We start from the raw sequence: 13,490 nt of genomic DNA, 5'->3' as shown, positions 1-13,490 counted from the left end.
TGCAGAGCATGGGCTCTAGGCCTGTGGGCTTCAGTAGTTGTGGCACACGGGCTCTAGAGCGCAGGCTCGATAGTTGTTGCTCCGCGGCATGTGGGATCTTCCCAGACCAGGGATCACCCCTGGGTCCCCTGCATTGGCAGGCGGATTCTTAACCACTGCGCCACCAGGGAAGTCCCTACCCTGTAATAATTTTTAACAGATTGTCCTTTTGGTACTTTTCAAACTGTTTGCATTGATGAAAAATAACTTATTTTTGTTATCCAACATAAACTAAGATTTTTCTGTGGATGCTTCTGTAGAAATCAGTTGTGCAGTCTCTTCTATAGTATAGAAATACGGAAAACAAATGTCTGTAAGGGAACACTTGGGTAGTTTTGACTATGATTATTTTGGAAAATTGAGACATTCATGGAAAGGGTGTGGAGAAGCTAACATTAAGTGCCTGCTATGTGCCAGACTCTGTGCAGGACAATTATGTATAATTGTTTTTTGAAGTAGAGAAAATAAATAACCGAGAGTCCCCCAAAGCAACACAAAAGACATTTAAGGATGGCATGAAAATAGGAATGGGGATATTTTACAAATAAACTCAAGTGCAGAGGCTTAAATTACTTACCCAAGGCTATGCAACTAGTAAGTGATGTTGGTAGGATTCTTTTAGCTCCAAAGAAGTTAAACTACTTTCAGGTGGGAAGGGGAACAGAATTAGAATAGCGTGGATGCATTCAGTCTTGGAGTGTGGAGTACAGGTGAAATGCTGCTTGCCCTGATTTGGCCCTCAAATAGACATATTGGCAGCTTTGGGACACCGAATTTATGTTCTCAGTTCTGGGTGCTGGAAGTCCAAAATTAAGGTGCTAGCTGTCTTCCTGGCTTGTACATGGCTGCCTTCTTGTTGTGTCCTCACATGGCCTTTCCTTTGTGTGCATGCAGAGAGAGTGTCTCTTTTCTCCTCTTATAAGGACACCAGTTCTATCTGACTAGGGCCCCACCCTTAGAACCTCATTTAACCTTAATTACCTGCTTAAAGGCCCCAACTATAAATACAGTCACATTGGGGATTAGGGCTTCAGCATATGAATGGGGGAGGGGTACAATACAGCCCATAACTAGCATATTCTCTCCTTACAGAGTAATTGTGTTATAAGAAATCTATATTTGGTCTTTGTCCCAGTTCCTGGCACAAAGCTCCTAAATTCTTTGTAGTTTTCCTGAGTAATGTGAGTGATAAGAACATCTTCTTTTATAATGAGGCAACTTTTGTCCGGCCCCTAGTTGCCTCCAGGATGGGGACTAGTCACCAAAAAAACCAAAGCATGATTAGAGGTTGGAACTTTCAGCCTCAACCCCCAACTTCTCTGTAGGGGAGTGGGGCTATAAATTGGCAAAAGTTTTTCAAAAATTGTTTTTTATTTTTATTTGTTTATTTTTAAATTTATTTTATTTTATTATTTTTTTGCAACTCTGGATACTTTATTGTATCAAAGAGGAACTTGAAAACAGTTACATATTATCTAGGAAATAACATAATGAGATCAATGTATATTCATGTCTATGGGAGTTGGCCAAAGCCAAATTTATGAGAAAACATCTTGAATAACTGAAAAAGAATAAAAACTAAATACTTAAGAGTATTAAAAGGAAACAATGAGGGCTTCCCTGGTGGCGCAGTGGTTGAGAGTCCGCCTGCCGATGCAGAGGACACGGGTTCGTGCCCCGGTCGCGGAGCAGCTGGGCTAGTGAGCCATGGCCGCTGAGCCTGCGCGTCTAGAGCCTGTGCTCTGCAACGGGAGAGGCCACAACAGTGAGAGACTTGCGTACCGCAAAAAAAAAAAAAAAAAAAAAGGAAACAATGAAATACACCTATGGAAAACAGACTTAATAAAGTTAACACTGATATTAATATATTAAAAGGGAAAATATAGTCAGAAATTATAAGAGCTTGTTCTTTGGAAGGGAAAACCAAAACGGTAGACTAAACTATGCTAGCTGAATAAAGGAAAAAAGGGATGATACAGAAATATAAAATTCGGAATGAGAAAAGTAAATAATCGCAGATATACCTTTGGGTTATCTCCATTTTCAAAATAAATTTGAAAGCCAAAACAAAGTTACCAGAGAGCTACTTCTTTAAAAATTGCTCCAGGCCCACATTATTTCATGGGTAAATTTTTTCCCATTTTCAAGAGGATCTGCTATTAAAGTTGTTCTAGTTCACACAGAAAGTTTTCCAGTTCTCTTTATAAAGCCACAATAACACTGATAAAATCTAGCAAAGATAGCACTAAAAACAGTCACTTTTGAATATTGATGTAAATATAAATTAGTATCAAACGGAGTCCCACATTACATTAAAAGTATAAAAAATGACACTGATTTTGTAGAAATGTAGTCAATATTGGGAAATCTGTTAGTAAACAGTAAAGTAATAAAAAAGACACCTCTAATAAAATTCGACATCCATTCTTTTTTTCTTTTTAACATTTTTTTTATTCAAACAGAAAGTCACAAAAGTTATAATCATCCTCATCAGTTCACTCAGTCCCATGTAATTAATTTTTTTTATCTTGATCTTTATGAATTCATCAGTTTTCCATTAGAGTTCTGAAAATGCTCACTAATTCAGTTCAGCAGTATAGTCAGTTACCAGAAACCTGTACTTGTCAGAGTCTTTTCCATGAATTCCTTGAAGATGAAACCCTTTTATAGGAACATTTTTGCAAAAGCGTCAGAGTATACCCAGAATTGTCTGTAAATGACAAAAGACTTAAAAATGACCACGGTTAAAGATTTGATGGAAGTTCATAATGCAATTGACAAGGAAATTTAGTTATTTAGTTATTTAGTTATTTCTGAGATATACATTTTAAAGTAATATTTAGTTATTTCTGAGATATACATTTTAAAGTAATAATTAGAATTATGACTTATAACATTATACCAGAACATATAAGATCCTTAGGAATTTCATGTAATGTCTGAAACATTTACGTTAACATATTTCCATACAAATAATCCAAAGAAAGTTTAGTATTAGTTTTTTTTTTTTATACAGCAGGTTCTTATTAGTCATCAGTTTTATACACATCAGTGTATACACGTCAATCCCAATCGCCCAATTCAGCACACCACCATCCCCACCCCGCCGTGATTTTCCCTCATTGGTGTCCATACATTTGTTCTCTACATCTGTGTCTGAACTTCTGCCCTGCAAACCAGTTCATCTGTACCATTTTTCTAGTTCCACATACGTGCGTTAATATACGATATTTCTTTTTTCTCTTTCTGACTTACTTCACTCTGTATGACACTCTCTAGATCCATCCACGTCTCAACGAATGACTCAATTTCGTTCCTTTTTATGGCTGAGTAATATTCCATTGTATATATGTACCACAACTTCTTTATCCATTCGTCTGTCGATGGGCATTTAGGGTGCGTCCATGACCTGGCTATTGTAAATAGTGCTGCAGTGAACAGTGGGTTGCATGTGTCTTTTTGAATTATGGTTTTCTCTGGGTATATGCCCAGTAGTGGGATTGCTGGGTCATACAGTAATTCTATTTTTAGTTTTTTAAGGAACCTCCATACTGTTCTCCGTAGTGGCTATATCAATTTACATTCCCACCAACAGTGCAAGAGGGTTCGCTTTTCTCCACACCCTCTCCAGCATTTGTTGTTTGTAGATTTTCTGATGATGCCCGTTCTAACTGGTGTGAGGTCATACCTCATTGAAGTTTTGATTTGCATTTCTCTAATAATTAGTGATGTTGAGCAACTTTTCATGTGCTTTTTGGCCATCTGTATGTCTTCTTTGGAGAAATGTCTATTTAGGTCTTCTGCCCATTTTTGTTTTTGGTTTTTTTTTTGCAGTACGCGGGCCTCTCACTGTTGTGGCCTTTCCCGTTGCGGAGCACAGGCTCCGGACGCGCAGGCTCAGCAGCCATGGCTCACGGGCCCAGCCACTCCACGGCATGTGGGATCTTCCAGGACCGGGGCACGAACCTGTGTCCCCTGCATCGGCAGGCAGATTCTCAACCACTGTGCCACCAGGGAAGCCCCTTCTGCCCATTTTTGGATTGCGTTGTTTGTTTCTTTAATATGAGCTACATGAGCTGTTTATATGTTTTGGAGATTAATCCTTTGTCTGTTGATTCGTTTGCAAATATTTTCTCCCATTCTGAGGGTTGTCTTTTAGTTTTGTTTATGGTTTCCTTTGCTGTGCAAAAGCTTTGACGTTTCATTAGGTCCCATTTGTTTATTTTTGCTTCTATTTCCATTACTCTAGGAGGTGGATCAAAAAAGATCTTGCTGTGATTTATGTCATAGAGTGTTCTTCCTATGTTTTCCTCTAAGAGTTTTATAGTGGCCGGTCCTACATTTAGGCCTAGAATCCATTTTGACTTTACTTTTGTGTATGGTGTTAGGGAGTGTTCTAATTTCATTCTTTCACAGGTAGCTGTCCAGTTTTCCCAGCACCACTTATTGAAGAGACTGTCTTTTCTCCATTGTATATCTTTGCCTCCTTTGTCATAGATTAGTTGACCATAGGTACGTGGGTTTATCTCTGGGCTTTCTATCTTGTCCCATTGATCTATATTTCTGTTTTTGTGCCAGTACCATATTGTCTTGATTACTGTAGATTGGTAGTATAGTCTGAAGTCAGGGAGTCTGATTCCTCCAGCTCCGTTTTTTTTCCCTCAAGACTGCTTTGGCTATTCGGGGTCTTTTGTGTCTCCATACAAATTTTAAGATGATTTGTTCTATTTCTGTAAACAATGCCATTGGTAATTTGATAGAGATTGCATTGAATCTGTAGATTGCTTTGGGTAGTGTAGTCATTTTCACAATGTTGATTCTTCCAATCCAAGAACATGATATATCTCTCCATCTGTTGGTATCATCTTTAATTTATTTCATCAGTGCCTTATAGTTTTCTGCATACAGGTCTTTTGTCTCCCTAGGTAGGTTTATTCCTAGGTATTTTATTCTTTTTGTAGCAGTGGTAAATGGTAGTGTTTCCTTAATTTCTCTTTCAGATTTTTCACCATTAGTGTATAGGAATGCAAGAAATTTCTGTGCATTAATTTTGTATCCTGCAACTTTACCAAATTCATTGATTAGCTTTAGTAGTTTTCTAGTAGTTTTCTTAGGATTTTCTATGTATAGTATCATGTCATCTGCAAACAGTGACAGTTTTACTTCTTTTCCAATTTGTATTCCTTTTATTTCTTTTTCTTCTCTGATTGCTGTGGCTAGGACTTCCAAAACTATGTTGAATAAAAGTGGTGAGAGTGGACATCCTTGTCTCGTTCCTGATCTTAGAGGAAATGCTTTCAGGTTTTCTCCTTTGAGAATGATGTTTGCTGTGGGTTTGTCATATACGGCCTTTATTGTGTTAAGGTAGGTTCCCTCTGTGCCCACTTTCTGGAGAGGTTTTATCATAAATTGATGTTGAATTTTTTCAAAAGCTTTTTCTGCATCTATTGAGATGATTATATGGTTTTTATTCTTCAATTTGTTAATATGGTATATCACATTGATTGATTTGTGTATATTGAAGAATCCTTTCATCCCTGGGATAAATTCCACTTGATCATGGTGTATGATCCTTTTAATGTGTTGTTGGATTCTGTTTGCTAGTATTCTGTTGAGGATTTTTGAATCTATATTCATCAGTGATATTGGTCTATAATTTTCTTTTTTTGTAGTATCTTTGTCTGGTTTTGGTATCGGGGTGATGATGGCCTCATAGAATGAGATTGGGAGTGTTCCTTCCTCTGCAATTTTTTTGGAAGTGTTTGAGAAGGATGGGTGTTAGCTCTTCTCTAAATGTTTGATAGAATTCACCTGTGAAGCCATTTGGTCCTGGACTTTTGTTTGTTGGAAGATTTGTAATCACAGTTTCAATTTCATTACTTGTGATTGGGCTTTTCATATTTTCTGTTTCTTCATGGTTCCGTCTTGGAAAGTTATACCTTTCTAAGAATTTGTCCATTTCTTCCAGGTTGTCCATTTTATTGGCATACAATTGCTTGTAGTAGTCTCTTAGGATGCTTTTTATTTCTGCGGTGTCTGTTGTAACTTCTTTTTCATTTCTAATTTTATTGATTTGAGTCCTCTCCCTCTTTTTTGTGATGAGTCCGGCTAATTGTTTATCAATTTTGTTTATCTTCTCAAAGAGCCAGCTTTTACTTTATTGATCTTTGCTATTGATTTCTTTGTTTGTATTTCATTTATTTCTGCTCTGATCTTTATGATTTCTTTCCTTCTGTTAACTTTGGGTTTTGTTTGTTCTTCTTTCTCTGGTTCCTTTAGGTGTAAGGTTAGATTGTTTATTTGAGATTTTTCTTGTTTCTTGAGGTAGGCTTGTATAGCTATAAACTTCCCTCTTAATACTGCTTTTGCTGCATCCCATAGGTTTTGGATCATCGTGTTTTCATTGTCATTTGTCTCTAGGTATATTTTGATTTCCTCTTTGATTTCTTCAGTGATCTCTTAGTTATTTAGGAAGGTATTGTTTAGCCTCCATGTGTTTGTGTTTTTTACGTTTTTTTCCCTGTAATTGATTTCTAATCTCATAGCGTTGTGGTCAGAAAAGATGCTTGATATGATTTCAGTTTTCTTAAATTTACTGAGGCTTGATTTGTGACCCAAGATGTTATCTTTTCTGGAGAATGTTCCATGCGCACTTGAGAAGAAAGTGTAATCTGCTGTTTTTGGATGGAATGTCCTATAAATATCAATTAAATCTATCTGGTCTATTGTGTCATTTAAAGCTTCTGTTTCCTTATTTATTTTAATTTTGGATGATCTGTCCATTGGTGTAAGTGAGGTGTTAAAGTCCCTCACTATTACTGTGTTACTGTCGATTTCCTCTTTTATGGCTCTTAGCGGTTGTCTTATGTATTGCGGTGCTCCTATGTTGGGTGCATATATATTTATAATTGTCATATCTTCTTCTTGGATTGATCCCTTGATCATTATGTAGTGTCCTTCCTTGTCTCTTGTAACATTCTTTATTTTAAAGTCTATTTTATCTGATAGGAGTGTATAGCTACTCCAGCTTTCTTTTGATTTCCATTTGCATAGAATATCTTTTTCCATCCCCTCACTTTCAGTCTGTATGTGTCCCTAGGTCTGAAGTGGGTCTCTTGTAGACAGCATATATATGGGTCTTGTTTTTGTATCCATTCAGCCAGTCTGTGTCTTTAGGTTGGAGCATTGAATCCATTCACATTTAAGATAATAATCGATATGTATGTTCGTATTACCATTTTCTTAATTGTTTTGGGTTTGTTTTTGTAGGTCCTTTTCTTCTCTTGTGTTTCCCACTTAGAGAAGTTCCTTTAGCATTTGTTGTAGAGCTGGTTTGGTGGTGCTGAATTCTCTTAGCTTTTGCTTGTCTGTAAAGCTTTTGATTTCTCCATCGAATCTGAATGAGATCCTTGCCCGCCAGAGTAATCTTGGTTGTAGGTCCTTCCCTTTCATCACTAAGTATATCATGCCACCCGCTTCTGGCTTGCAGAGTTTCTGCTGAGAAATCAGCTGTTAACCTTATGCGAGTTCTGTTGTATGTTATTTTTCGTTTTTCCCTTGCTGCTTTCAATAATTTTTCTTTGTCTTTTAATTTTTGCCAATTTGATTACTATGTGTCTCAGCGTGTTTCCTCCTTGGTTTTATCCTGTCTGGGACTTACTGTGCTTCCTGGACTTGGGTGGCTATTTCCTTTCCCATGATAGGGAAGTTTTCAACTATAATCTCTTCAGATATTTTCTCTGGTCCTTTCTGTCTCTCTTCTCCTTCTAGGACCCGTATAATGCGAATGTTGTTGCATTTAATGTTGTCCCAGAGGTCTCTTAGGCTGCCTTCATTTCTTTCCATTCTTTTTTCTTTATTCTGTTCCACAGCAGTGAATTCCACCATTCTGTCTTCCAGTTCACTTATGCATTCTTCTGCCTCAGTTATTCTGCTATTGATTCCTTCTAGTGTATTTTTCATTTCAGTTATTGTATTACTCATCTCTGTTTGTTTGTTCTTTAATTCTTCTAGATCTTTGTTAAACATTTCTTGCATCTTCTCGATCTTTGCCTCCATTCTTTTTCTGAGGTCCTGGATCATCTTCAATATCATTATTCTGAATTCTTTTTCTGGAAGGTTGCCTATCTCCACTTCATTTAGTTGTTTTTCTGGGGTTTTATCTTGTTCTTTCATCTGGTACATAGCCCTCTGCCTTTTCATCTTGTCTGTCTTTCTGTGAATGTGGTTTTTGTTCCACAGGCTACAGGATTGTAGTTCTTGCTTCTGCTGTCTGCCGTCTGGTGGATGAGGCTATCTAAGAGGCTTGTGGAAGTTTCCTGATGGGAGGGACTGGTGGTGGGTAGAGCTGGCTGTTGCTCTGGTGGGCAGAGCTCAGCAAAACTTTAATCCACTTGACTGTTGATGGGTGGGGCTGGGTTCCCTCCCTGTTCGTTGTTTGGCCTGAGGCAACCCAACACTGGAGCCTACCTGGGCTCTTTGGTGGGGCTAATGACAGACTCTGGAAGGGCTCTTGCCAAGGAGTACTTCCCAGAACTTCTGCTGCCAGTGTCCTTGTCTTCACATTGAGCCACAGCCACCCCCCGCATCTGCAGGAGGCCCTCCAACACTAGCAGGTAGGTCTGGTTCAGTCTCCCCTGGGGTCACTGCTCCTACCCCTGGGTCCCGATGCGCACACTGCTTTGTGTGTGCCCTCCAAGAGTGCAGTCTCTGTTTCCCCTAGTCCTGTTGAAGTCCTGCAGTCAATTCCCACTAGGCTTCAAAGTCTGATTCTCTAGGAATTCCTCCTCCCGTTGCCTGACCCCCAGGTTGGGAAGCCTGACTTGGGGCTCAGAACCTTCACTCCAGTGGGTGGACTTCTGTGGTATACGTGTTCTCCAGTCTGTGAGTCACCCACCCAGCAGTTATGGGATTTGATTTTACTGTGATTGTGCCCCTCCTACTGTCTCATTGTGGCTTCTCCTTTGTCTTTGGATGTGGGATATCTGTTTTGGTGAGTTCCAGTGTCTTCCTGTCGATGATTGTCCAGCAGCTAGTTGTGATTCTGGTGTTCTCACAAGAGGGAGTGAGAGCACGTCCTTCTACTCTGCCATCTTGGTTCCTCCTCTATTTTATTTTTATTTTTATTTTTGGCTGTGTTGCGTCTTTGTTGCTGCATGCAGGCTTTCTCTAGTTGCAGTGAGCGGGGGCTACTCTTTGTTGCGGTGCTCGGCCTTCTCATTGTGGTGACTTCTCTTGTTGCAGAGCACAGGCTCTAGGCGCACAGGCTTCAGTAGCTGTGGCACATAGGCTCAGTAGTTGTCGCTCACGGGCTCTAGATTGCAGACTCAGTAGTTGTGGCGCATGGGTTTAGTTGCTCCACAGCATGTGGGATCTTCCCTGACCAGGGATCGAACCCATGTCCCCTGCATTGGCAGGCAGATTCTTAACCATTGCAGGGAAGCCCCCCAAAATTGTTTTTTATATTGTGAATTTATTTTGTTTGTAAAGAAGTAGACGGATTAAAAGAAAATAACTTAGTCTCCTATGCTATTTCTTACAAAACAAAATTCCAGACTTTTTTTCTAGAAAATTTTTTGAGTAGGAAATGTCTGTAGACTGTTTTCTTTTTTAGCATATTGTGTAAGAACACATTATTTGCTCAAATAAAAATTCCTGTTGAAATATCTTTAAAAACATCTTTGAATAATTGCATAATACCATTTTTATTAAGTAAGAACTTAAATGGACCCAAGTTGTTTTGGATAAAACTCTTTCCGTCTCTTAAAGATGATACTATGGGAAGGAGTATAACTGGGGAAATGAGCTCAATTATCAGTGTTTTGCAGGGGAAAGGTTTTAGAGTGTTTTCTTCATAACACATAAGCTCTTTTGTGCCTTCTTATATCTTTTCATCACAGAGTAATTAAATGTTATTTATTGTGATGTAGGTGAAGGGCTGTTCATCTCTAAAATGAATTGCCTATAGAATTTGGCTGAATATGAGTTCGCACAGTTTTCAGAACTTAAGTATGGCTTCAAGTTGAATGATTGGAAGATGGAAAATCTTTAACTCCTTTATCATATGGTCAATTTCAAATATATTCTATTAATTTTATTAATAAAACCAGAAAGCATGATTTGTGGAATAGATTTACATTTTGCGAACTTACTGTGATGCTTTGATCTTATAGAGTTTCACAATTTATCTTCGTCTTTCTTTTTTTGTAATTGCTTGTCTTTTGAAAACATCTTCACAGAACTCTGACTTAAATTTGCAGAATCAAATTTCAGCTTCTGGTACTACTCTGAATGTATTGCCCTCTGAGCTCCCATACTTTTTCCTGTACTTTCTTTCTCCTTATCATCGTTATAAACCAGTATATATTGAGTTCATATAGAAAGGTGGGAAAATATACTAGTACTTTATGTACATTACATTATTTAATCCTCAGAGTAACCCTTTGTGTGTCATGTTATCTCTATTTTACGAATTAAAGAAAGTGATATTTAGGGAGATTTAGAAACTTGCCAAAGCTCAAAATAGATACTTGTGAAGTTTGGGTTTGAATCCAGTTCTGTTAGATTCTAAAACCTGTTTTCTTCCCACTAAGTTATTTGCTGTATATCTGTTTCATTGTTTTATATTATAATTGAAGTCTTGTGCTCATCTGGCTTCCCTACCAGATTATGACCTGCTCGAGGAGAAGGATCTTGTCTTATTCACATTTATATCTTCAGTGCCCATTACTGACCCCAGAACTTTTATAATGAGTGTTGAATGAAAGACACTGACGTCACTGATATGGTAGCAGTGAGGCATGTGCTATGAAGTAGTTTCTCTAGTATAGACAGTTTCTAGGTTTACTGTGTCAGATACCTCCTACCCTTTCCATGTATTGCCATTTATATCTTTTCATTTATATCTTTTCATACACACCCTTGCATGCCCAAACACACACTCTTTCATCCTCATTAATCCTGTGAAAGTGAGAATTTTTGTCCTTCTTTTGTAGATCCAGAGAATCAAGATCTAGAAAAAATGAGACTTGCTTAAGGTCACACAACTAGTTAGTGGCAAATCTGGTATGCAAATCTAGGTTTTAGACTTATAATCATCTGCTCCAGGCTATCCATCTGTGCTAATGGAAACCTATACTTTATTTCCTAATATGTTTATTTGTTTATTGAGAAATGAAGGCAACAAAACACAGGTGTCCACAAATGGATTGTGTCTAAAAGGAGAGACCTTCTGTTGGAGTGATGAATGTACGCTCTTTGTTCTGTCTTTATAGTCTTTCACTTATTTTCCTTTATGAGGCCTAAAATATGGTTAGAATTTTAGTCAAGAGATAAAATAGCTCCAGCTAACAAACCATAGGAAGATTGAACCCATGACCATGTCATATTCTAATCAGCTGAGTATAATAGTAGCAGGACTCATGGCACATGCAGAGGACTCAGCATTGAGACTTTGAAGTGATATGCTTTTTGAGTAGAAAGATTTGCTTTACCAGCACCTGAAAGAATGATACCTGCACAGGTAATCTGGTGTTTTCGTGTAGAATAATTATGTCAGCACAATTTATATGTTGTAATACAGGTATTAAAGTAAAAATTTATATCTTATACCTATACCTGTAATATGAATCATGCTATAAAGAGTACATTTAACTTATCTTAAACTTAAACATTTTTCACCTTCTGTGCCCATATCTTTTTTTTTTTCAGTAGAATTGTTTCCTAAATAAAATTGATCTTGGATCTGTGTGTCAGCATTTTTGACATGTTTGATAATATAATCATTTTTTAAAGTAATGCTAAAAGGACAGAAAGATTGGTAAAATTTGTGTAGATAGTATGTATGGTATTCAATTTTGAATTAGAAAGACTTTAGACCTTATAGGTTATCAGTACTTGAAGGTGCTAGTATTTTATATCCTTGTGTGGACAAATTGCCTCCGAATTTTAATCTGGAAAATCACTGGGATAACTGTTTGGAAAAGGATTACAACAACATGGCTTTTATATTTTTAATACTTCTACTACAGTTTCTATACAAATTATTAAATCTTGATTATAAAAGAGAAAATTAAGGTATAAACACATTATTGAGATAGCATGTGGGGATTATTCCCATGTTGTTTCTGTATTCAGTTTCATTCAGCCACAGATGCAAAGCAGAAGTATGTAACATATCACTGGATTTTATTTTGTTTTATTAGCTCCTCAAGAGTTATTGATCTATGAAATGGCAGAGAATGGAAAAAATTGTGACCAGAGACGTGTAGCAATGAACAAGGAACAATATAATGGAAACTTCACAGGTGAAGTATGGTGGTTTGGAGGGAGAAGATCTATGGGTTTAAATGATATCTTTTTCATTGGAATAAATTAGAAATATATTATATCTAATATTTATTATCTTTTGTTAACAAAATAATATCTTATATAATAATATAGGATACATAAAATTCTTATAAATCTTGTAAAAGATTGATTATCTTTTGCTTCATCTTCATAGTAAATTAAATTATGGGTATATAAGGGCCTATGAGGGGATTTTTCACAGCGATAGCAGAAGCAGCCTGGCCATCAGCAGTGTTCTAGGTACAAGATTATTATTTTTTAATCTTGTGGTGTGGTAAATATTTATTTGGCTTTGTTTGGCACTTAGTTTTATCATGCTATTTTGTAACTTTAGAAGTAGATTATAAATTTACTTATTACGCTAATCCTAATTTTATAATTATCCAAAAAGTCAGAATGTGATTATTGTGGATTTATTTTTAAATTTTAGTTTGAAACAAATAAATTTATATTTTAACCAAACTAGGAATTTGTGGTGAATTTCAGTATATTTGACTCTTATTCACACATTTACCCTGAAAATTACAGCTATTATATAGATGATTTAAGTAGGAACTTTCCTTTTTCTGTTTAAAAGAAAATGAAAGGTTTTCCTTTTCTGTTAATTGTAATGGTTTTCTTTTTAACTTCTAAATCGTTTGGCATCTCAAACACATTGCAAATAATACTTCAGCATGGTAATATTATATCATAGAAATTTTCTTCTATTAGTAGAATTGCAAGCTATTTGAAGTAGTAGTTTCCATTTGTTTGATTTGATCACTGCATTGCCTTGCAGAACGTATTTTGCAGCACTTATTGACTTTTGGGTTACTTTGGTTGTCAATAAGTTTTGCATCGTTTCAACAGGAGTTTCAGGATTTGGAAATAGACATTGCATATATCGTAGTCTCATCCCATTAGGAGCTTTTGCATGTTATTTTTTCTTTCCTTTCTTTCAACAAGCACATACATTTATGTATTCTTCCACTACTGCCCACCCCTTTGGAATTTAAAATTAATGTTAGAATGACACACTTTCTATTCTGTACCATGGTGTGTGTTGTTTGGGGTTTTTTACTTAATATTTCCTAGAGGTTGTACATGAAGAACTTATTCTTTGT

The 13,490-nt window shown here is 36.8% G+C and overlaps 1 protein-coding gene across 3 annotated transcripts in view; it reads left to right on the top strand.

Annotated features, from left to right (window-relative positions):
* Positions 1 to 13,490, top strand: part of VMP1 (vacuole membrane protein 1) — a 130,025-nt gene that overhangs the window by 13,084 nt on the left and 103,451 nt on the right. For all 3 annotated transcript variants that reach the window (XM_082678437.1, XM_082678435.1, XM_082678436.1), the window contains exon 2: positions 12,243 to 12,344. In XM_082678437.1, the coding sequence (XP_082534563.1) occupies positions 12,269 to 12,344 (76 nt within the window). In that variant the 5' untranslated portion in view covers positions 12,243 to 12,268. The remainder of the gene's footprint in view (positions 1 to 12,242; positions 12,345 to 13,490) is intronic.

Source organism: Grampus griseus, assembly GCF_964374135.1.
Source record: "Grampus griseus genome assembly, chromosome: 20".
Taxonomy (NCBI): domain Eukaryota; kingdom Metazoa; phylum Chordata; class Mammalia; order Artiodactyla; family Delphinidae; genus Grampus; species Grampus griseus.
Note: the sequence above shows the minus strand (reverse complement) of the source record. Positions and strands in the feature narration are given on the sequence as shown.